At 50.3% G+C, this 26,025-nt stretch overlaps 1 protein-coding gene across 3 annotated transcripts in view; it reads right to left on the bottom strand.

The window, feature by feature from the left end:
* The window catches only part of PEPD (peptidase D), a gene marked incomplete at its 5' end in the record, with an annotated part of 116,758 nt that overhangs the window by 58,752 nt on the left and 31,981 nt on the right, over positions 1 to 26,025 (bottom strand). For 2 of the 3 annotated variants that reach the window (XM_079723907.1, XM_079723905.1), the window contains 3 exons: positions 10,808 to 10,854; positions 11,762 to 11,837; positions 22,041 to 22,085. In XM_079723907.1, the coding sequence (XP_079580033.1) occupies positions 10,808 to 10,854; positions 11,762 to 11,837; positions 22,041 to 22,085 (168 nt within the window). The remainder of the gene's footprint in view (positions 1 to 10,807; positions 10,855 to 11,761; positions 11,838 to 22,040; positions 22,086 to 26,025) is intronic. The other variant, XM_079723906.1, reaches the window with a different exon arrangement.

Consider the following 26,025-nt stretch of genomic DNA (forward strand, 5'->3'; position numbering starts at 1 on the left):
CTACAGATTCAATGCAATCCCTATCAAACTACCAATGGCATTTTTCACAGAACTAGAACAAAAAATTTCACAATTTGTATGGAAACACAAAAGACCCCGAATAGCCAAAGCAATCTTGAGAATGAAAAACGGAGCTGGAGGAATCAGGCTCCCGGACTTCAGACTATACTACAAAGCTACAGTAATCAAGACAGTATGGTACTGGCACAAAAACAGAAATATAGGGCTTCCCTGGTGGCGCAGTGGTTGAGAGTCCACCTGCCGATGCAGGGGACGCGGGTTCGTGCCCCGGTCCGGGAAGATCCCACATGCCGTGGAGCGGCTGGGCCCATGAGCCATGGCCGCTGAGCCTGCGCGTCCGGAGCCTGTGCTCTGCAACGGGAGAGGCCACAACAGTGAGAGGCCCACATACCGCAAAAAAATAAAAACCAAAAAAAAAAAAAAAAACCCAGAAATATAGGTCAATGGTACAGGATAGAAAGCCCAGAGGTAAACCCATGCACATATGGTCACCTTATTTTTGATAAAGGAGGCAAGAATATTCAATGGAGAAAAGGCAGCCTCTTCAATAAGTGGTGCTGGGAAAACTGGACAGCTAACATGTAAAAGAACGAAATTAGAACACTCCCTAACACCATACACAAAAATAAACTCAAAATGGATTAAAGGGGGCTTCCCTGGTGGTGCAGTGGTTGAGAGTCCGCCTGCCGATGCAGGGGACGTGGGTTTGTGCCCCGGTCTGGGAAGATCCCACATGCCACGGAGCGGCTGGGCCCGTGAGCCATAGCCGCTGAGCCTGCGCGTCCGGAGCCTGTGCTCCGCAATGGGAGAGGCCACAACAGTGAGAGGCCCGCGTACCACAAAAAAAAAAAAAAAAAAAAAATCTACAAACAATAAATGCTGGAGAGGGTGTGAAGAAAAGGGAACCCTCTTGCACTGTTGGTGGGAATGTAAATTGATACAGCCACTATGGAGAACAGTATGGAGGTTCCTTTAAAAAACTAAAAATAGAACTACCATATGACCCAGCAATCTCACTACTGGGCACATACCCCGAGAAAACCATAATTCAAAAAGAGTCATGTACCACAATATTCACTGCAGCTCTATTAACAATAGCCAGGACATGGAAGCAACCTAAGTGTCCATCGACAGATGAATGGATAAAGAAGATGTGGCACATATATACAATGGAATATTACTCAGCCATAAAAAGAAACGAAATTGAGTTATTTGTAGTGAGGTGGATGGACCTAGAGACTGTCATACAGAGTGAAGTAAGTCAGAAAGAGAAAAATAAATACCATATGCTAACACATATATATACGGAATCTAAAAAAAAAAAATGTTTCTGAAGAACCTAGGGGCAGGACAGGAATAAAGACGCAGATGTAGAGAATGGACTTGAGGACACGGGGAGGGGGAAGGGTAAGCTGGGACGAAGTGAGAGAGTGGCATGGACACACATACACTACCAAATGTAAAATGGATAGCTCAGGGCTTCCCTGGTGGCGCAGTGGTTGAGAGTCCGCCTGCCGATGCAGGGGACGCGGGTTCGTGCCCCGGTCTGGGAGGATCCCACATGCCGCGGAGCGGCTGGGCCTGTGGGCCATGGCCGCTGGGCCTGCGTGTCTGGGGCCTGTGCTCCGCAACGGGAGAGGCCACAGCAGTGAACCGCAAAAAAAAAAAAAAAAAAAAAAATGGATAGCTTGTGGAAAGCAGCTGTATAGCACAGGGAGATCAGCTCAGTGCTTTGTGACCACCTAGAGGGGTGGGATAGGGAGGGTGGGAGGGAGATGCAAGAGGGAGGGGATATGGGGATATATGTATACATATAGCTGATTCACTTTGTTATAAAGTAGAAACTAACACACCATTGTAAAGCAAGTAAACTCCAATAAAGATGTTAAATAAATAAATACATAAAACGATCATTATGATGCTTACTAGATATACTGTTCTATATACTATACATATATTAATTCACCAAATCCTCCCAACTATCCTATGAAGTGCTATTATTATCCTTTCTTTCAGATGAGGAAACTGAGGCACAGTAAGTGGCACAACTGGGACCCAAACCCAGGACACCAGTCTCTAGAGGCCATGCCCTAACCTCTAAAGTGGACTGCCTCCCCATTTCAATCCTGCAGCTTATTAAAACAGTAATCCACCACAACAAAGTAGGGTGTGCCGGGGATGCCTGGCTGGCTCTGCAACAGGAAGTCTAGTCATAAAATTAATCTAAGGAACACCCAGTGCCCAATCTTGGTATCTGAGACCATGATCCAATAAAAGGAACGAGGACTCCTCGGAGAAATGGCTGGTTCAAGGGCTGGAGCAAGGGATATACAAGATGAGTCTGGAGCATCCTGCAGTGCCAGAAACTATGAAAGTGTTCAAAAAGCAAAATTATGCAGTGTGTCAGAGGGACAAGGGAGCCAAATGAAAGAGTCCCCAGTGGCCAAGCTGGAACAATTTAAGCAACAAAATAATGTATTGATAATATTGGTTTATAACCCAAAGTACAAAATATGTATCTATGAGTCCATACAGATATAAGTAAATAAACGATTGAATAAATAAACAGGAGACAAGAGACAAATCTTCCGTACAGAAGAATTACAAATAGTGTATGTAGATAATTCCCCACTCAAGGAGATAGAGTATAACTCCCCACTCCTTAAGTGTGGGCTGTGTATTCTGCCTTCTGAAAAATACAGTATGGAAAGGGGGAAAACAAGTACGTTTACAGTGGAGAAACTTGACAAATACTAGCTCAGTTAGGTGATCAAGGTCATCATCAGTGATAAGTCAGTTCACTAACATGTACCCTTGAAACAATGAGATATACAAGTGGCACTTTACCTCTGGGGTCCTCCTCCCAATGACACATATCTCCAATCTAACCATGACAAAAACATCAGAAAAACTAAAACCAAGGGACGGTCTACAAAATACCTGACCAGTACCCCTCAAAACTGTTAAGGTCACTGAAAACAAGGAAAGTCAGAGAACTGGCCACAGCCCAGGGCAGCCGAAACGTACTGTGGGATCCTGGAACAGAAAAAGGTTATTAGGTAAAAGCTAAGGAAAGTGGAATAAAGTATGGGCTTTTGATAATAATAACATATCAACAGGGTTCATGGACTTCCCTGGTGGTGCAGTGGTTGGGAGTCCGCTTGCCAATGCAGGGATCATGGGTTCGATCCCTGGTCTGGGAAGATCCCACATGCCGCAGAGCAACTAAGCCCATGTGCCACAACTACTGAAGCCCGCGCACCCTAGAGCCAGTGCACTGAAACTAAGCCTGTGTGCTGCAACTACTGAAGCCCACACACCTAGAGCCCGTGCTCTGCAACAAGAGAAGCCACCGCAATGAGAAGCCCGCGCACCGCAACGAAGAGTAGCCCCTGCTCATCACAACTAGAGAAAGCCCGCACACAGCAACAAAGACCCAACACAGACACAAAACAACAAAACAAAAACAAAAAAAACACTGTTCGTGAGTGGTGACAATGTATCACAATCACATTAACAACAGGGGAAAAAGAGAACTGTCTGTAATATTCCTGTAACTTTTCTGTGATCTAAACCTGTTCTAAAGTCAAATGTTTATTAATTGCTTAAAACACAGACACACAAGGCTGATAAAATTCAACATCCTTTCCTGATAAAATCTCCTAGTAAGCCAGGAAGAAGACACTACTTCCTTAAACTTACGATAAATATTTATCGAAAATCAACAGCACCACGTTCAACGGTGAAACACTAGAGGCAAATCCATGAAGATGCCTGCTGGCACCACTGTTACCTAATGCGTTCTCCAGGGGCAATTCCCCCAGCATCTGAAAAGAAAAGGCCTATTTCTGTTGCCTTTGCCCCCCAAAAGCTCTAATTAGGGCTGCATCAACCAGGGTGCACATTTGCAGGAAGTCCTTCCCTCTGGTTCTTTGCCTAGCTTTCTGGCTGGATCTCAGGCAAGTTTATGTCCTAAATGTGCCCATTTCTCAGTTACTTTTTAAGCAAAATGAGCTATCCAGGCTTTAAGCCACAGATCCCCACGACCCCTAAGACCCAGCTACACTCTCAGACACTGGGCTCTGCAGAACCTCTTGGTTCTCCTCCCTGATGTCAGGTCTGCAGACAGAGCAGGCTGGGTGGGCACGTAGGACCTACCCTGCCTGGTATCGGGGGGCCCAGGATGAGGTAAAGCCTGCTCAAAACCCCAGGAATTCTCCACCCAAGACGGCCCTGACTCTTCTATCAGAAAGGGCTCAGCTCAAATACACCAAGGTGCGGCGGGGTGCAGGACTCATGGGCTGCCTTCCTGAGGGGTGCACCAAACAGATGGGGGTTTCCTGACCCTTTCGTGGTAGGCTGTGTGTGGCTCATCTGCAACCGACGAGGAAGTGCTGGCAGGAAAGCCGCACCCAGCCACGCAATGCAAGACAAAGAGCTGGCTGGGCCACACCCAGACCTGGGGGTCTCAGCAGGCCAGGCCGCAGCCTAATCCCTCAAAGTGGCCAGCGAGAGTGAGTGACATGTCTGCTGTGGAGGGTGCAGGGCACTCACCGCCCAGACAGTGACCAGGCCCACGGAGGAGGGCCCATCACAGCTGTTCTTACCCAGGGGCTCTGGTCTCAGTGGTTGCCTGGACCCAGACCTGCCGCAAAGGCCCCAGGCAAAATCTAGCACCTTCCTGAGGTAGATAAACTGAGGGCAGTCTCCCTGAGGCCCAAGCTTGCCTAGGGTGAGACCAGATTACATTGGACTACTCCAGGGAACATCTCCAGGACCTCCAGGAAAGCGGGAAGTAATAAGGGCCTCTTGGTGCTGTCCATGACCAATGACACCAGGATCCCAGCATGACCCATGGGGGTGCTCAGAGATACACAGGGCCATGTCTGACCACCACACCCAGCATGCCAGGCAGAGAGAGACCCAGAGTGAGAGGAGGGCCACACAGGCCCAGGCGTCTAAGAGACGGCCCCGCAGGGGTTACAGTGCACCAGGAGGGATGGGCAGAGAAAGAAGAGGATGCTAACCTGAGAGCAGGAGATGCAGCTCCTGCAGATCTGACAGAGAAGCTGGTCCAGACGAGAAGGGGGTGGGGTGGCACTGCAAAGAGTGAGGGGTGGGCTCAGGGGTAACTGTGCTGTGGAGGCCTGGGCGGGAGAGACAGAAAAGGTCGGACACACCCGCCTACGCTGGCTGCAGATACAATCACCACGGCTTAGTAGGGGTGCAGGGTTTCCTGTAAACTCTCCCACCTTCCAATTACCCTCACTACAGTTAAATTTTCTAATCCTCAGGAAAAACAAAAAAACAGGCCTTTTTTAACAAGAACACAGCAAGGATTTTTGCAGCCTGCTCCCTGGGTGGATAATCTGAAAGATCAACCACCGATCAAGCCACTGATCCAGCACCACGTGGCCTGGATGGAATCTGTGTGTGAGTGTGTGGTATGTGTATGTGATGTGGGACATGTGTGTGTGCAGTATGTGGTGGGAGTGTGTGTGTGTGTCTGTGTGTGTGTGTGGTTTGGAGTGTATGTGTGGTGTGTGTGTGTATGTGTGGTGTGTGGTATGAGTGGGGGGAGTGTGTGTGTGGTGTGTGGTGGGGTGTGTGTGTGTGTGTGTGTGTGTGTTGTGTAGTATGAGTGGTGGGGGGTTGTCTGTAGGGGGGAGACCCCCACCCTCCAGCCCTGGGGAGAAGACCCTCAGGCCTGGCCCTGTCTCCCCGCCCCCAATCCGGGTCCAGTGGGCACACTGAACACACCGATTCCTGACTTGCTCCTTCTGGCCAAAGGGGAGAAAAAAGCAAGGCGACTCTGAGCACAGAGTAGCCCAGCCGTGCAGTTCAACATTAACAAATGACTGAAAGAAGTGAGAGAGTGGCATGGACATATATACACTACCAAATGTAAAATCCATAGCTAGTGGGAAGCAGCCGCATAGCACAGGGAGATCAGCTCGGTGCTTTGTGACCACCTAGAGGGCTGGGATAGGGAAGGTGGGAGGGAGACGCAAGAGGGAGGGGATATGGGGATATATGTATACGTATAGCTGATTCACTTTGTTATACAGCAGAAACTAACACACCATTGTAAAGCAATTATACTCCAATAAAGATGTTAAAAAAAGAACGACAAAGAAAACAGGAGACTCTTATTGTGGGCTGATGCCTGTGATGGAGCACAGGGAAACCCAGGCCTTGTCAGGGGTCTCCAGATGGGGTCCGGTTGTCCACCAAGAAGGACGCCAGCCAGGGGAGGAGGACAACGCCGTGTTGTCCCCTAGTACACCTCACAGACCCCTCTGCCTGTTAAATGACTCCCACACCCGCCACAGGAGCTGCCGGGAAAGGGCCCGAAATGCCCCATTCACTCATAGGTTGGGAGAGAAAGAGAGCGTAATTTCAGTTAAGGTCCCAGACTGTCAAAAACATCAAGTTATTAATCTCCTTGTGGCAAATGTGAACCGGGACCTGCTTACACAGCCAATTGAGCATGCTCTAAATTAGTGTTTGCCGGTAATTGATTCAGCTGCCAGCCCCATGCCAGCCGGCTATAAGCCGGTGATGCCACTAACATAAGTAACATGAGGAGGCAAAACGCATTGCCTGGTTGGGCCTGCAGTCAGATGCCATCAGCACCTGATTTACCCAAACATTAACGTCTTATTGGTTTAACACAATTTACCACACCTCAATTGCAGAAACTGATTTTCATTTTCCCTGGAACCCTGCTCGCAGGCACAGCACGGAGGAGGAGTCTTAATAAATGCCACCAGCTGGCTTCCTTGTTTCTAACATGCCTTCCAGATTTTATGACAAACCTTTGATGATAAAACAAAAAGATTTGGCTTAGAACTGGGTCTCCTGGCCAGTGGCCCTTGTCTGAGTCTGAGCGCTGTTGCGCCGGTGGTATGCCCGCCTTCCAGAAAATCAGCCCCAATCTCCCCCTACCCCCACCCCCAGGAGTCCCTGCCCTTCCTGCCCTGTGTCCCTCCATGGGGCTGGAGCTGGCCATGCTCTCAGCAGAACGTCCAGAAGGTTCTAGAGATGCTCTTCTAAGCCAGGGGTCGGTGGCCTGGACCTTCCTGGGCATCGGTCCAGCCTGTGTTAAGGAGGCCACACCTCCTGGGGAGCCCCCACCTGCTTTAGACGCGACCTCACACTCCTACTTGGTTACGAGAAGAATGCTGAAGTTCACAGCGGCAGAGAAGACAGGAGAAAGTAGTTCAGGACATTTTCTTCTCTCTCCTGCCCATCCATCTAACCCGCCCATACGTATTTCCTGATACCAACTGTGGGGCAGACACTGCAGATTAACGAGATGGGACCTCCGAGAGAAAGTGCCCAGGTTCCAAGGACACAGGCCACAAAACAGCATCCCAGGCTACCTGGGCAGTGACGTGCCTGTGGGGACAGAGAAAGTGACGTCGGCCCCCTCACCACTACAGACGCCCCCGGGCTCAGGCTGGCACTGGCAGTGGGTGGTGCCCTCCTCAAATCTGGCCAGGGACACCTCAATGTCCCGGGAGGACCATCTTCCCACTGTCTCCAGGGGGTGACACCATCTGCCTCCCAGGGTCACCCCTCCTACCTGCCCTTCGGGAACAGACTCTGTCTCTTGTCCTCACCATCTCTGCCTCAGCTTTTAAAACCCCTCCCCACACTCCACCCCAGGAACCCCGCTGCTCTCAGGTCTCAGGGACCCAGAGATCAGATGGTCCCCCTGCCGGGCTGAGGGTGCGAGGGTAGCCACTGCTTCCCCCCTGTACCCCCTACGGCCAGCCGTAGGGTGGGCGTGACGCATAGTAGGTGCACAACAGGGCACACATCTGGCACGTTGAGCTGGATTAATACCACTCAGCACCCTCAGGGCGGCTGCTTCTGGCCCAGAGACTCAGGATCATTTCTCCGAGGGCTGCCCCTGGTCCACAGAGGAGGCAGCAGTGGGGCCAACCTGGGACGCAGGGTGGAGCGGGAGGCTGAGCAGTTTGTAGACAAATGTAAGATCTCCCCGGAGCTCAGCTCAACAAGAGGGTCTCCTTCAAACAACAGCCAACCGCAACGTGTAGACCCTGAATCCCAACTCATACAAACCAGTTCTAAAAAGATCGTTTTAAACAACATGAACTACACATTTATAACGTTAAGGATTATTGTTAACTTACTTAGACGTGATAAGGACACAGTGGTTACATGAAAAGGAAAACAATACCGTCATCCACTGAGACACCCACTGACGCATTTACCGGTAAAATGACACAATGTCTGGGGTCTGGTTTTAAATACTCCAGTAAAACAAAATGAAACAGAAAACCCTGATGGGGACTTCGACGTTCATTATACTCTTCGACGTGCGGGTGGGGGTTATTTGAAATGTGTCATTAAAAGAAAAAAAAAAAGAACTCTATTACCTTGGGTTTGGAAGTAGGGAGCTGGGGGAGGTATGCTGAGTGACCAGCCCCTGACCCAGAACTCACACCCTGGTTGATCTGGCTCTGGGACACTGAGGACGGCTCAGGCCCCTGCCAGGAGCCACCTTCAGAGCTGGACTCCCCGCAGTTTAGGGCACAATGCAGCAGTCAACGTGGCTCCACACTGGAGCAAGCGAGTCCTGCTCCAATTTCTGGGTCATTTTATTTGAAGCATAAGCTGTGGGTCACTATGGGCCAATTCAGCTGGGAACAGGTTTCTGGGCCAGTGCCAATCTGACGGACCCACTGCCCAGCCCACCTCCCTGGCAGCCCCGCAGAACTCCTCCTGTCCCAGGTGGGGGATGGGGGCAAGGACCCGGGAATCCCAGAGCACGGAGGCGAGAGCTAGATGGCTCCGCCCCTTCCCCCGTCCTCCTTGGGCTGGCCTGACGGCGCTGGGAAGGCACAGCAGCGGGGCCTCCGAGGCCATGTTAACCTCTTACGTCCCAGGGTAAAGGGAGGGAACTATAGAGGCTCCCTGTTCAGGACTCCATTAAGGGTTATTAGACTTTGAGGAAAAGCTGCCTACCCCCAAGCCACGTGATGGTGATTGTAAATGCCCACGGTGCCCACTGCCAACCCTGTCTGTACCTCGCCCTCACTGTGCACTGCTAAGGTGCCCGCCTACCCCCAAGCCACGTGATGGTGATTGTAAATGCCCACGGTGCCCACTGCCGACTCTGTCTGTACCTCGCCCTCACTCTGCACTGCTCAGGTGTGTAGGCAGAGCGGCCCTGAGGGTACCTGGGGCAGGCATGGGCCCTGCAAGGTGGGGACGGGGCAGCAGCACCAAGCTCTTACAAGGCCAGGCAGGAAAGGGCAGCCCAGGGCGGAGGGTACAAGGTAAAACGCTTTTTCGTACACACAACACTTCTGATGGCAAATATGTAGGTTTTCCACGCTAAGCAATTCTCCGCTTCTCTGTGGACACCTTCTGACCCTAACGAACTGCCAGTTCGTGCAGACCCCACAGGTTAAGCGCTCAGTCCCACGAAACCGCCCCCTCTTCAGGCACCAATCACAAGCCCAGGCCTCCTTGACCTCTGACCCATCGGCCTTAAATCAGGGGTTCCCACAAAACCTAGCCTTGGGTTTCATAATCTGCTAGAATGGCTCGCAGAACTCAGGAGAGTGCTTTACTTACTGTTATCACTTTAATAGGAAGAATACAACTCAGGAAGAGCCAAATGGAAGAGAGGCCGAGGGCGAGGTGTGGGGGAGGGGCGTGGAGCTTCCAAACCCTCTCCAGGGATGCCAGCCTCCCAGCACCTCCGCGTGTTCACCAACCTAGACGCTTTCCAAACCCTTTGGATTAGGGCTTATGCAAGTGCCATTACCTCCTTAGATACAGGATTGATTAAATCACTGGTCAGGACTCAATCTCCATCTCTAGTCCCTCTCTTCTCCCAGGAGGTCGGGGCCTCCGCGAGTCCCTCATTAGCATAAACTCAGGAGCGGTGGAAAGGGCCTTATTATAAAGAACAACAGATGCTCCTCTCTATCAGGGAATTTCAAAGGTTTTACAAGCTCCGTGCCAGGAACTGGGGGCAGAGACCAAATACGCATTTCCTATTAGGTCACAGGGGGAGAAACGGCAGCTTCAGTGTTTTCTCCCCACAGGGGCTCCCACGCGGTGCAGTCACTGGTGACAGACTCGGGAATGGGGGCTTCCTGCCCCAGGAGGTGGCCGGGAGGGGAGCCACTGGGGCAGTTTGGGTCTGACCCCAGGGCTTCTTCACGCTGTGGGCAGCAGCACGCTAACTGACCCCTGGGTCCTGGAGCGGGGCTGAAGAGCTGTCCAGGCCACACCCAGCACAGCAGGGCAGCCCTGGGAAGGTCCCGGGTGGCAACAGGCTCCCTGCAGCCTAACTGGAGCTGCAGGATGATGGAGCTCTCCAGAACGCTTTATGAGCCACTTAACCAACCCGCAACCCGGTCGACCAAGCACAGCAGACATAATGGCGGTGTTTACACATAAAAATGGCAAGCTCTATTACTAGCGGCTTTCAGAGTCACAATAGCAGCTATTTGGTAGTTTCCTGCAAATTGCAGTAACAAAGTCCAAGAGTGGAATGATGGGGCACTAAACCACCCTGAAAAGTAATCAAAGACCATTACCATCGAACACTCTGCCAAGGGCCAGGGAGGTGGCCACAGTCGGAAGAAAAATCCTCTTTGCCCACGACGCCGAAGCCTTACTCCTAATCCCCGCTCAATCTGTGTGCCAGGCTGCCGCGCCTCATCTGTTACTTGCTCAGCGAACGTAAATTACTGCTTTTTACATTTTAATCTTTACCCAGAGAAACACAGCAGCTTACCTTTCCATCTCATATTCTTTCATTCCCACTTTTACAGCCTTCATTACCTGGAGGATGGATATGAAGCAAAGACATTTGTATTAAGGAGATAAGTAACACTACCTTATAAATAATGTATAGCATTTTTTCAAAAGAATCTCTTCTCTTAAAAAAAAAAAAGAATGATACGTGCACACAGTGGTGCAGAAATGTGACAAATTAGAACTTTTTTAAAGCTCCAAAGTCATACAGTTTATTTAAACCACTCCGGAGCACTTCTGTTCAGAAGTCGATAAACACCTCGGGAGGCAAGTGAAGATTTAGCCAAGACGTGTTTGGTGAATACTTAATGCTCAGAAGCCTATGACAACTATCCTAAGAGGTTTCCTTCCTTACAAAACACAGAGAAAATGAACTCGGAGAAGAGATTGTGTTGCCCCCAATGACTCCCATCTGTTTCCTGACACAACACTGCAGTGTCAGTAAGCAAGTACTGGGCTATCCCAATGGCCCGGATCCATTTCAAAAAATAAACTTCCTTATTTGCTCCTGCTCCTCAGGTAAAGTGGGAAGGTTTGGGAAAGAACCAGCTGAGGGTGTTTTCAAAAAATGGACAATAGTAATAAACGTGCTTCAATCTTGGTTAAGGACCACAGATTCTTTCAAAGGAACTGGGACTGCCAGAATGCGAGGAGGGAAAGCTCTACTGTCCTGGAAGTCGAGACTTCTGGCTGGGAAGTTCCCTGAGGGTGGGTACCTTACGGTGAGGACAGGCCCTCCCTGCCCTGTCCCCACTGGGGAACAGTAAACAGCCAGCACCGTATCTTGGGTCTGCAGTGACACTTCCTGCCTGCTGGGGACCAGCACCCCCCCAAGACCGTCCACCTCAACACCGCCGTCTTGCCCCACACAGAGCAATGCTGCCTCCCCAGCCCACCCAGAACGGCAGGTCCAATGAGCCAGCACCCAGCTTACCTCCTGGTGGGCCTCGCTGGAAATTTTATTGGTGTAGCGCAAAACCTCCAGCTCCATGTCTGTCTTGAAGACCCGGCTGCAGAAAGGAGAAAAACGAAGCAGCAAGTCAGCGACTTCCAGCAGGAGCTGGCAGACCCCTCCAGGGAAACCTCCACACCCTGCACAGCCTGGGAAGGAGCCCAGGGCTGCAGATGGGCTGCCTGGGCATAGGATGGGGGCAGGATGGGCCACCAAGCCCCAGGAGTGATGAGCTACACTAAGCATGGCCCATCCCGACCCAACGCCAACCTCAGGAGTGCAGGCTGTTTCCAGTTACAAGATCGGGAAGCCACTGTGGGTGGCAGAAACCCAGATTCTGTAGCCGGAACCACAGTGCCTCACTGAGACTCAGTTTCCTCATCCATTAAATGGCGATACAATCTACATGGCAAGGCTGTCGGACCTGAATCTTAAGTGTGCTGACTCCCAGGGCTCTGCCCAGATGGCTGAAGAGTTCTCCCATTTTCCCCCACCACACCCACCTGTCCAGGCAGCCTTGGAAAACCATGTGACTCAGGCCCCCTGTGTGAGATAGGGTCAAGCTGGGAATGGGGACAGGGCGGTGCAACCAACAGACCCTGCCGTCCTTTCAAGGCTCAGCTGTACCTCCTGCCAGTTGGACTCCAGGCGGGTACTGGGGTCCTCACAATAAGCTCATGTTAATTTGCCCAAAATTGGTTAGGTTTCTGGTCCTTGCAATCAATCTCAACCCCAAGTAAGCCTCCTGTAAAGAAGCTAAATAGATATTCTTTTTCTACTTCTACCCATTTCAAATGAGCACCTCCAGCTCACGGCATTTACGTGGCAGTGGGCCCAGTCCTCAAGCGCGTGGAGTCCTCAGTGCATCCCTCATGGCTGACTCCGCTCCCTTTATGAAGGTGACCTGCCTTCACCAGAGCCCCCTCAAGATCGGCAAAGCGGACTGTCCTGATGGCAGATTAGCGCCTGCCCCTGCGTCCACAGCGCACCCCTCGTCCAGCCACTGTCCACCTCTGAGGCCTGACGGTCCTGAGCCAGCCTCAGCCGAGGCGTCTGAGGATGGCAGGGAAGGCGCTCCCACCTCCACCAGAGGCAGCTACCGACCTGTGCTGTCTCCACGATGCCCACGTAGGACAGCCAGCCATTTGTCGCTGGGAGGGGAGGAAGGCATCGTACAGCACAGGGACACCTTCCTAAGACTGTAAAACCTTCCAGGGGATGTAGGAAAGACAAACCCCCAACCCACTGAGACTTTCTCCAGATGAACATGCCTTCCTTTTTCAGGGGCAGGCCCTGAAGCCTACGTTTGCTCTGTAGCATCATAAAGGTGCTCCGGCTCCACCTCGGGGCGCTGGGAGCAGTTCTACCCGGGGGAACAGAAGGCTGGTTCCCGTGCCCCGGAGGGTGTGGTCCAAATCCACTCACAGGTAACCTAGCGGCCCCTGATGCTTCCTTCCTGCCCTGCTCGGCACCAGCCAAGGATCTGGGATCTGGGAGCGGGTCTCCCTATTCTCCGATGCGGTGACGGTGACGACCAGAGTGACAACACAGGTGGGAACCAGGCCCAGGCTACAACCGCCTCTGACCCCCTGCCTCTCTCTTCAGCCTAGAGCCCTGCTCCAGCCCTCTAGCCACCACTCCGGCCAACACTTTAGACCCCCCAGGACTTGTGCCCTTTGACCCACACAGGCTCGGCCGAACGCCCGCAAGGGATGAACCAAAGCCCAGGCCTGTGTGTGCAGGACACGAGGGCTGAGGGGGAAAGCACTCAGCTGGGCGGACGGCACAGCAAGCTGCCACCTGCCTCCACACACCCCAGCTCTGCCGGGAGTCACAGGGGGAGCGTGCAGGCTCCTCTCAACTTCCTCCACCTCGGGGCCCTCCCAGGGCTCCTTGTCACATGAACGAACTCATCCCCTACTTCCTGGAGAACACAGAAGCCAGCAGGTGGGCGTACTCTCACCTCTTCTCCAAACTCCCAAGCCTTCCCCACCCCCATCCTCCCCTCTCTCCCCGCCTACAAGGGAAGGGGTGCCCTCTTGTCAGTGAGGCTCAGCCCCCCAACACACACACGTGGGCTCAGATCCCAGCCCCCAAGCGCCTCTGTGCACCTGCCACTCTTACTGGAAGCTCCATGACCACTCACCTCCCCGTCCAGCCAAGCTTTCCCCCCACCACCCAGCCACGTTTCCAGAAAGGACACCCTGACAGTCCTTGCCTCCGGAGAGGAGGGAGAGCGGCTTTTACGAACCTCCTCCCCATCTTCTCACTAACCCTCTCCCCTCCCCTCTTCTCCCTTCAGCCCCTGCCACTCTGCCAGCACTGCCTCACCAGGGTGCCAAACCCAGAGGCATTCCGTGACCTCCCAAGAGCAAGAGGCACCTCGACGCCTGCCTCTGCTGGCACGTGCTTGGCGGCTGCCCCTCCTCCAGCTCTGACGGGCCCTCCCCTCCCGGCCCCCCAGCCTTGCCGCTGCACCTGCCCCCAAAGCCCCAGCTCCCCGGCACAGGCCTCTCAGCTGCCTTCCACCTGCAGGACCCCCCCAGACACCTCCAGCTCAGCAGGACAGAGACTCCCACCCTTCTGCAGGCTCCCATCTCCAGCCACACCTCCCCACTGCTTAATGCAGACACCTGGGCACCTCCCTCTCATCCGTCCATCACTCCCACATCCAACCGATGACCAAGGGTGGCAATTCCACCTCCACAACCTCTCATGCCTCCCCTTTCTCTCTCTCCATCCAGACCCCACTCTCTCCAGCCTGGAAAACCTCTCCTGGCTCTTCTGGCCTCCAGCCCTGTCTGCTCCCCAACCACAGCTGTGGATCTTCAGGCAATGCAAATCTGACCAGGCTTTACCTGGCTTCAAACTTTTAGTAGCCTCTAGATGTCGTCCAGATGAAGTTAAAACTCTATCCAGGGACCAGGAGGCTCTCTAGGCCACACCCTGCCTGTCTCCACCACTTACCCCCCAACCCCCGACAGGGACTCCTCTGCCTGGAACCGGCTCCTGCACATTCATCCTCTAGCTCCTTTCTCAGAAAGCAGGGAGGGGCTCCCTCCAGCCCCCTACCAGGCTAAATCCCTCCCTCTATTCCCTGGGCAGTCTATGTGAATCCTCAGTAAGCTATCACGCTTGTAATTTCCTTTTCACTTAAGTCTCCCCCTAAAAGCCCATAGCCCTGGAGGGCAGGGTCCCAGGGCTAGAACAGTGCCTGGCCCAGAGCAGACACACAGTAACTATGGGTTAGGAACAGTACCTGGGCATTGCACCAAAGCTGCAAAACACCTTACTTCCAACCAGGAGAGAGAATGGTTCATCTCAAAAAGAAAAGGAGGCCTCCTCCACCCCGCCCTCCCTGGGCTGTTCACCAGGTCATCGTGGGATGTCGCACAGCCTGGCAGGCCCCGGTCAGGACAGGGCGTGGGGAACAGCCTCCCCAGGCCTCAGCAATCCAAACTCCCACCACCACTGCCTCACCCCAGCCACAAAGGCAGGATGAGGCAGCCCCAGCCTCAGAAGCCCACTTCACAGGCTCTCCACTCACCTCCTCCCTGCCCCGTAGGCACCCTCAGTCTTGCAAAGAGCCGGGAAAAAGACTCCATCAGCCCAAGGAGAGAGGATTCTTGGAGCCCAGACCATGCTCCCTGCCTATCAGAGATAAGCATGTTGAGCCACCGAGGCCCAGAGTCCTGCTTCCTTTTCTAATTTCACTTTGGGGAACATGACAAACTAGGCCTCTAGCTGGTTGCCTCAGGACGTATTTTTTTAGTCATGTTAAAAAAAAAAGAAAAAAAAAAAATCAAACTGAACCAGGGCAAAGGCAGTTCTCCAGTGAAGCCGGCCTGGCTGAGCACTGGCCTGGCCCAGTTGAATCCAAGCTTTAAGGGCCCTGAAAGTAAAGGCTGCTGTGTGCCGGCTCACCCAACTGTCCACAGGGCACTCTGGGGCTGAAATCTTGCCCCGGTGCCAGGCATCCCTGACTGGCCCCGTTATCTCCACAACACAAGCACCAGAAATTGTTTTTAAGATCACGGCAGAAAACAGTAAGACTTTCCAGCATTCTGCACAGTTTCTCCTCATCTGCAGGAAGAATTCACTGCCCTGAATTTGAGGAGGCTATTTCCTTTACTCCCGAGCACAAAAAGGCAAGGCAGGGGGATTCTGCTGTGGTGCAGCCTCTGTAGGCCCAGTCGCCTTGGAGTGAGGGATTCTGAGTGTCACACTCAGCCCCCGCCTTGTCCAGCCCAAGGACATGTGGGGTGGTGGTTAGAAATATCATCTGCAAGGCTTCTATCCCCAGGGGAGGACGAAGGTCACCTCCTCCAGGAAGCATCAGAGGACCAAGGCTCAGGACAGGACAGCACTGATGCCACTTAAGACATCTGCGCAGGATTCCCCTGGTGGTGCAGTGGTTAAGAATCCACCTGCCAATGCAGGGGACACGGGCTCGAGCCCTCGTCCGGGAAGCAGCTAAGCCCACGAGCCCCAACTACTGAGCCCACGTGCCACAATTACTGAAGCCTGCCCGCCTAGAGCCCATGCTCCGCAACAAGAGAAGCAACCACAATGAGAAGCCCCTGCACTGCAACGAAGAGTAGCCCCTGCTCGCCACAACTAGAGAAAGCCCGTGCACAGCAACAAAGATCCAAAACAGCCAAAAATTAAGATTAATTAATTTAAAAAAAAAAGACATCTGGGCAGAAGGTAACTCAGGCTCTTCCGGCAGCAAGAGGAGGTGCCTGACGTGTGCAGGAGAGGAAGGCACTCAGGCAGGGTCCCCAGCTCGTGGCCAGGCCTGTGAGCATCACCACGTCAAGGGGGGCTGCTCAAGGAGAAAGGCAGCACCACGGGCAGGGTGGTGGGGGTGAAGACACAGAGTCCCCTGCTGCTGGCCTGAAATGACAAACACTGGACCAAGCTGAGGCTCATCTGTGCAAGCTTTTTCTTCCTTAAATATTCACAGGTCACAAAACTGCCTCTGGGCATTAAATGCAGGATTAAGACATCAATTAAGTGAGGTCTGAATGCTCCACTGATTAAAACAGTAGCAAGACAGGATGAAGTATTTCCAAAATCAGTCTCTAAGCATCAAAGTGCCACACTGTTGCACAAAACCCATTTGAAGGGACAGGAATTCCATCTCTCCCGGAGATGCATGTGCAGGGGCTTCTGCGGGAGCGGAGTGCGGGAATTCCATACCGCAGGACCCCCACGGCCGTTCCTTCCCTACCCTGTGAGCCAGGGATTCAAAGGGTAAAATCCCAGAACAACAGGAGGGACAGAAAGGAAAGAGCTGGCTGGAATTACATATCCTCAGGAAGCTCAATCCATAAGTCCTCTCAGAGAAACCAGAGCCAGGAAGAAAACGGTGGTTCAGCCCGCGGTAAGCTGAGTGTGCCTGAGACCTGACCGGGGCCAGGCAGTCGTGAGCCACGTGCAGGGAGAGCGGGGACCAGGGCCTGACTGCTCCCACATCCCGGGTCCAGCCTCCCGGTGCACAGTAAGCCAAGTTCTCCCCACTACTCTCAGGTCCCCACTTTCCACTTGGCATTCTCGTTGACTTAGGGTTAAATGCCTATTCTCCGGGAGACAAGAATAGCAAGCCTACTGGAATACTTTTCATATACACACCAAGAACTTAAGTCATCATCTAGGTACCTTTTCTAATTTGGGACACATTACCCAGGATGCAGGATCCTGGTGCGTGTCTGCCCCAAACCATCCACCCCTCACCGTCTCCCGTGCACAGAAAGGCAGGGGAATAGAAATAGCTTACCCCGCTGCCTGATGAATACACGCAGGCCACCTCCGCTCCGTGTAATTAACAGCTCTAACACTGGCATGACACCGACTCAAGTTAACATGGCCTCACTTAAAACCCGAGAAGGCGCGTGGCAATGGCTGACATGCTTGCTTTTCTGTGACACTTCCAGAGGTGCTTAACTGAAATCCACAGTGCCGAGCTATTAGACAGCACAGAAGTATCTCCTTTTATTTCCTAACCCACCTTCAGATCAATTTAATCATCTGCGGAACAGGAATGCAGAACCACAGACTAAATTATGGAAGTGAGAGACGCCTGCTCTTATTAAGTTTCAACTTTTGACCTCCACGTTCAAACTGCAATACCTAGCACAAGGAAAGAAATGATGAGCTATGATCTCATGTTTGTGGGGAAGAAGAATATGATTATAGAGGAATTTACAGGAAATCAAAAAGGTACTGCTTGAGAGAATGGAAAACAATAAAGCAGTCACAGAAAGGAAATGAATGACACCCAAACACAAACGAGAAGTGAAGCTTCCCCTGTGCTGGGAGAGGCTGCCTGTTGCCTCCTAATCAGACAGGCTCTGGGAAGGATCCCAAATCCCCAGCTCAGCCGCTACCTGGGAGCTGGGGTACATGTGGGTGGCAGGGCACCGTGCTGGGGGAGGCTTAGCTGCACATCCCCAGGCCCTCCACCCCACCACACCCTGGCCTCCACAAGATCTTTTCTGTGGGTTCTGAGCAGGTCGGATGGCCAAGAATGAACCGAGAGAGAGGCTGACACGCAGGCAGCACCCTCCACTCCTCAGGGTACTCCTCAGAGCCACATGGGGCAGCATCAGAGCCTGGAACCATTGGCCTGGGCTCAGCTCCTGGCTTTTTCTTGGGCAAATCACTTTCCTGTGCCTCAGTTTGCTCACCTGTAGCATGGGGATAATCAGAGTCCTACCTTATAACATAAATAAAATACCTCTTTAAATAAGGGGACGTGTGTCAAGTGCTTAGCATAGCACCTTGCATAAAGGAAGTCTCAAAAGGTGACAGCATGATTACCAGTATGTGTTGTCACTTGACTTTTGCTCTCACTCAAATAAGGGAGACCACGTCCACTCTGCAGGTATGGAAACTGAGGCTTGGTGTTATACATTGAACGCTGTGTTCCCCCCAAATTCATAGGTTGAAACCTATCCCCAGCATGATAGTATCTGGAGGTAGGATCTTTGGGGGGTGCTTAGGTCATGGGGTGGAACCCTCATGAATGGGATTGGTACCCTCATAAAAGAGACCCTAGAGAATTCCCTCACCCCTTCTGCCATTTGAGGACACAGAAAGAAGACGGCCATCTATGAACCAGAAAGTGGGTCCTCACCTTGGCCTTGGACCTCCCAGCCTCCAGAACTGTGAGAAATGAATTTCTGTTGCTCATAAGCCACCCGGTCTATGGTAATTGTTAGGCAGCATGAATCTTCACGTCCATGCTGTGAGTTAGGCATTACTACATCCCCATTTTATAGATGAAGAAGCTGAGGCTCAGAGAAGTTAAGTGACTTCCTTAGGTTGGGTGGGCTGGGGTGAAAATTTGGATATGCCCAACTGGATAGTTTTTCCATTACCCCAGGTAACTTCTCTCCACGGGCCGAGAGGGGGGCATTGGAAAAAGCATCCAGGACAGGGGCCCAAAGATGCATCAATGAGCCATAATTTAATACCATGGAAACCCAGTCTCTCCTGTAAATGAGGGGCCTGCCCGCCATTCCACCCAGAATCCTTCCTTCAGTTACCAGAGGAGGGCAATGACGGTGACTCGCACGGCTCCCACCAAGAATGACTGCGGTCACTACAGAGGCCAGAACGCACACGGCTAAAACACACCCGAGGCAGTGAGGACAATGTGACATTTCTAAAATAGTTCTACTGCCATCAAATGACAAATAAGTCCTCTCTGCTGCTGGCTTTAATAAAACTGGGAAGTATCTTATGAATGCAGAATCTACCTCAGAGCCTTGGAAATGTCACCAGAATTAAAGCATGCTCGTTCCAAAGTGAGAAACTAATGACTTGTCCCTCAGGAGATGCTGGGGTGCACAACCCAGCCCTGGTCTCCAAAGCACTCAGAATGTAAGCGGCCACAAGGGATGCCACATCTGGGACATAGGTGGACGCGGTCCCTGAGTATCCAGGATTTATTCTTCTGCCAACTGGGGGCTACAGAAGGGCCAGGCATTTGTTACTTCATCAAAACAAGAAGAGGCGGCTGTGAACTGGAAGGACACAAGCCCCCCTGCTCACAGAGTGTGCGGCCAGGATGGGCACCGGGCCAGGGCTGCCAACAGAGCTGCTGGCCCGCCCACCCTCCAGCTCTCGCGAGGGTCAGTATCGATGCCTGTCGACAGCCCTCAGATCTTCGCCTCTGGCCCAGCCTCTTTCCCGCCGGCACCTGCCTCAAACTCAACACACCACAGACAAGTCCCTCACCTGCCAAAGCACCTGCCCCATCTTGGTGACACACCGCCCAGCTGTTCAGGACAAAACCCCAGAGTCACATTCAACTCCACCCTTCACTCAGGCGTCAAGGCCGCTTCCTCCCAGGAGCATTCCCCTTGACTGCCCCTTACTCTCAACTCTGTCACCTACCCCTCCAGGGCCACCTGGACCCTGCAGCAGCCTCCTAACTGGCAGCCGGCTCCCACTTCTGCCCCACAGCTTTAAAAAACGCTAACCTGGGCTTCCCTGATGGCTCAGTGGTTAAGAATCTGCCTGTCAATGCAGGCGACACGGGTTCAAGCACTGGCCCTGGAAGATCCCACATGCTGCTGAGCAACTAAGCCCACGCGCCACAACTATTGAACCCACATGCCACAACTAGTGAAGCCCATGCGCCTAGAGCCCGTGCTCCACAACAAGAGAAGCAACAACAATGAGAAGCCCGTGCACCACAACAAAGCGTAGCTCCCGCTCTCCGCAACTAGAGAAAGCCTGTGTTCAACAACGAAGACCCAACAAAGCCAAAAATTTTTAGAACACAAATAAAAATTTTAAAAAAGCAAACCTGATCCTACCATTCTGCTGCCTAAATCCTTGAAGGTTTCCCCTGGTTCTCATTTCTCTCAAGACAAAGGCCAGGCAGACACCACGGCCCACCCGGCCCCTGCCCGTCTCTCTAACTAACCTCAGGGGCCACTTCCGCAGTGTGCGGCTCTAGGCTGGCCACACAAAGCCACCAACCTTTCTTGTCTCCAGCCTTTGAACAAGTGGCCCCTTGGCCTGGATCACGCTCTCCTTCTCCCCACTCTGCGCTTCCCCCAAACTCAACGGCTGACTCATCCTCGTCCTCAGGCCACAGTGTTCCCAAGTGCTTCAAGACTAGGTGAGCAAGGTCTCCCAACTAGACAGGGAACTTGACGCATGGCCTTAGGATCAGATGTGAGGAGTCCACACGCCTCCCAGTCAGGGGATGATACAGCCAAAGCCCTGCCTCTCCTCTCTCCTACATTCAGAATAAGTGCAGCCATACAACAAATAAAACACGGTTTAGTGCTATAAAAGAGCAACTTGAGGACTTCCCTGGTGGTGCAGTGGTTTAAGAATCCGCCTGTCAATGCAGGGGACACGGGTTCGAGCCCTGATCCAGGAAGATCCCACATGCTGCGGAGCAACTAAACCCGTGCACCACAACTACTGAGCCTGCGCTCTAGAGCCCGCGAGCCACAACTACTGAGCCCACGTGCCACAACTACTGAAGCCTGCGCACCTAGAGCCTGTGCTCTGCAATAAGAGAAGCCACCACAATGAGAAGCCCACACACTGCAACGAAGAGTAGCCCCCGCTTGCCGCAACGAGAGAAAGCCCGTGGGCAGCAACAAAGACCCAACACAAAAATAAAGAAATTAAATAAATAATTTTTAAAAATAAATAAATTAATTAATTTAAAAAAAACAAACAACTCAATGGCTTAGGAAGAAAACTGGCAGCACATCAGTGGAAGGTCTCTTCAAGGGCCCACAGAGGCAATGCCCAACTGCAGGCACCTCGCCCTGCTGTGAACCAGCAGAAAACACACTGCAGGTAGGGCTATCAGTACCAGCAAAAAAAGAGAGCAGGCAACATAAGACACGTAAAAAGGATGCCAAGACATATGTGTGACATGAGGAAAACATGTTTACCTTTCTGGTAATAGGATCATGTATGATGTTTATTTTTATTCTTTTTCACTATCTACTTTAACTGAGCTATATACGTTTGGCTCATTTATGGTAAGATTTCTTTTAAAAACTCCTAAAGAAAAAGAGAAATTTAATTGACATTCGAGTGACGTGTGCCCTTTTGGAAAAACAGACCAACTGACAAACAAAAAATACAAAACAGAAGAGGCTGAGAGAAGAGTTCTAGGGACCAGCTTGTCTGAGGGGCTCTCTGAGATGGAGTGGGTGGGAACAGCAGGGTCTCTCACCTTCCTGGGCTGAGCACAACGAACAGCCACAGCCATACTCACCATTCCACAATCTCCGGATGAAGAATGGTGTTGTTGACATTGAACCTACAGAAAGAAAACAAGTCAAGTCCATTAGTTCAATGGTCTATCATCTCCCAGCAAGAAATACTTCATTCAAGACATACCAAGAGAAAGCCTGACCGAGAGAACTTTAACTTCATGACTCCCTGGACAACAGAAGGCCTGCTGCTGCTCACGTCCTGCAGCAGACTTGGCAGTCCAGGCCATGTCCTCCAAGTGTAGTCAGTTGGAGAACAAGCTGCTTGGCTTCAAAACGTCATCCTCCACCCTCGCTAGGCAGACAGCATATAGCCTCTTCCATCACGTATACCAACATACACATAATAGGAGTTCCAGAAGAAAAGGAGAGAGATAATGGAGCAGAAGAATATTTGAAAATATAATGGCCAAAAACTTTGCCGATTTAATGAAAAACATCAATGTAAACATCCATAAAGCTCAATGAACTCCAAGTGGGATAAACTCAAAAGAGATCAACATCCAGACACATAATCAAACTGTCAAAAGAAAACCTTAAAAGCAGTAAGAGAAAATAAATTCATCACATGCAAAGGATCTTCAGTAAGATTAATGGCTGATTTCTCATCAGAAACTACAGAGGCCAGAAAGCAGAATATGGGATGACATATTCAAATTGCTAAAAGAAAAATATCTGTCAATGAAGATTCCATATCCAGCAAAGCTATGCTTCATAAATGAAAGAGAAATTAAAACAGTACCAGATAAACAAAAACTGAGAGAATTCATCACTAGAAGACCTAGCTTATAAGAAATACTAAAAGGAATCTTTCAGACTATAGTGAAAGGAGTTTCTAGAGAGTAACTAGGATCCATATAAGGAGAAAAAGGGCACTCGTAAAGGTAATTACATAGGCAAGTACAGAAACAGTGTAAACGTATTTTTCGTTTGAAGTCCTATCTGACTTAAAAGACAACTGCATAAAGCAATAATTATAAACCTGTGTAGATTACTGTGAAATGTATAAAGATGCAATCTGTATGCAATAACAGCACAAAGGAAGGGAGCATAATTTTTGTGTACTATTGAAATCAGCTGATATCAATGTGAACTAGATTATTACAAGTTTAAGAAGTCATTTGTAATCCTCTGGGTAACCACTAAGAAAATAACTAAAATATACAGAAAATGAAATAAAAAAGGAATCAAAACTGTATACCGCAAAAAAATCAATTAAACACAAAAGAAGGGAGTAATGGAGAAACTGAGGAACAGAAACAATATATGACACAGAAAACTAACAACAAAATGGCAGAAAAAAGGTCTTCCTTATCAGTAATTACTTTAGATGTAAACGGATTAAATTTTCCAATTAAAAGACAAGGATTGGGCTTCCCTGGTGGCACAGTGGTGGAGAGTCTGCCTGCCGATGCAGGGGACACAGGTTCGTGCCCCGGTCTGGGAGGATCCCACATGCTGCGGAGCGGCTGGGCCCATGAGCCATGGCCACTGAGCCTGCGCGTCCGGAGCCCGTGCTCCGCAACAGGAGAGGCCACACAGTGAGAGGCCCGTGTACCGCAAAAAAAAAGACAAGGATTGGCAGAATAGATGGAAAAAAAAAAGATTCAACTATATGCTCTAAAGAGACACTTTAGACTCAAAGACACAGATGAAAGTGAAAGGATGGGAAAAGATATATTATGCAAACAGAAACCGATATATCCATAGACTGGAATATTTCTCAGTCATAAAAATGACCAAAGTACTGATTCATGCTACAACATGGATGAATTTTGAAAACACAGTTAGTGAATGAAGCCAGATATAAAAGGCCACATACTGCATGACTCCATTTATATCAAATGCTAAAGTAGGCAAATCCATAGACAGAAAAGAGATTAGTGGTGGCCAAGGGAATGACTGCTAATGGGTACAGGGTTTCTTCTTGGGTGATGAAAATATTCTAAAATTGATTGTGATGATGACTGCACAAATCTACAGACATACAAAAAGGCATTTTAGTTGTACAGTTTAAGTGGGTCAGTTGTATAAGGTATGTGAATTATATTCCGATAAAGCTGTTTTTAAAAACTTACTGAATTATACACATAATAAATTTTATTATATATAAATTTTATTCTAATAAAATTGATTTATAAAAATTGACAGAAATGAGAAACAGATAAATCAACAAGCATAGTTTCAGATTTTCACATACCTCTTCTGATGACAGAACAAGCAAACAGAGAAATCAGTAAAGTTGCAGAAGATACAAACAATACAATTAACCAACTTAATTTCACTGACATATACAGAACACTACAGCCAACAACTGCAGACTACATGCTCTCTTTAAGTATACATGAAACACTTATCATGAAACAATATATGTTGGAAGTTTCAACAAATTTCAAAGCATTGAAATACAGAGAATATTCATTGATTACAGTAGAATTAAACTAGAAATCAGTAACAGAAAAATATAAAATCCAAAACTGTTTGGGAATTAAGCAATAAATTTCTAAATACCTACAGTTCAAAGAAGAGATAATAATAAAATCAGAAAATAAAACCATGAAATACCGTAATTGGTGAAATGCAGCTAAAGCAGTGCTTAGAGGAAAATTTATAGCTCTAAATGTAGGCATTAGAAAAGAACATTGAAAATCAATTATCTAAACTTCCATCCCGGGACTTCCCTGGTGGCGCAGTGGTTAAGAATCCGCCTGCCAATGCAGGGGACACGGGTTCAACCCCTGGTCCAGGAAGAGCCCACATGCCACAGAGCTACTGGGCCCACGTTCCGCAACTACTGAGGCTTGCGTGACGCAACTACTGAGCCCACATGCTGCAACTACTGAAGCCCACGTGCCTAGAGCCCATGCTCCACAACAAGAGAAGTCACCGCAATAAGAAGCCCATGCACCGCAAGGAAGAGCGGGCCCCCGCTTGGCACAAGTAGAGAAAGCCCGCGTGCAGCAACGAAGACCCAATGCAGCCAAATAAATAAATAAATAAAATAAACTTCCATCCCAGAAATATCTTTCTTCTTTCTCAATGAACTAGACAAAGAACAAATAAAACCTAAAGAGATTAGAAATTTTTTAAAGCAAAAAAATCAATGAAATAAAAAGCAAACATACAATAGAGAAAAATCTACAAAACTAAAAGTTCTTTGATAAGATGAACATAACTGAAAAGGGAACCCAGGAGACAAAAGGATCAGGTTGGGGCACATCCCTGACACTTCTGTCATGCATGACTCAGAGCTCAAGCTGTCAGTGAGACAGCTAGGTAAGCACAATGTGGCCCAGCACAATGTATGGGCCTCAGCAGAGAAGCCTTGGGAAGCCTTCAATCCTCAGGGTTCTGAGCCCGGCTCCATCTCAAGCCAGGATATCACACAGGGCATACAGGATTGTGACCCACCAGGAATCCTCCAAGGCCTCACTGATGGGTGTCTGAAAACACCTATCTAATGCTGTGGTTGTGCAGTGGGTACCCCCACTTCTGGCTGAAGGAGGGACAAGGACGAGGAGAGGGAAGGAGGTATTAGCAGGCTGAAAGGATTCCAGATCTTCGGAGCTTTTGGGATCCCTAACTATAAAAATAAGACTACTTAATTCAAAGTCTACCAAAATGTTGTAGTATCAAGCCCTACTTGTGAAATATCAAAGAGACCACAGAGAGCCAGCGCGGCTCAGAGTGAAGAACAGAGCAGGAGATGACATAAATAAAGACGGCAAGACAGACTGTCTCCCATTCTGCCAAACAGCACTTTGACGCTAGGAAAAGCGATGGCCTATCTCCTCAAAAGCCAAACACGCCAGTAAAATCTCACGTTACAAAACATACGTACATACACACACATGCACACACACACACAAACAGCAAAGTGACCAGGCACAAAGACACAGATGCAAACACACAGACATACACACAGACAGGCATACGCTTTGAAAAGAGGCGCAGGCAGACACACACAGATGTATATTCACGGACACA

The sequence above is a fragment of the Hyperoodon ampullatus genome (genome assembly GCF_949752795.1).
Source record: "Hyperoodon ampullatus genome assembly, chromosome: 18".
Classification (NCBI taxonomy): Eukaryota; Metazoa; Chordata; class Mammalia; order Artiodactyla; family Ziphiidae; genus Hyperoodon; species Hyperoodon ampullatus.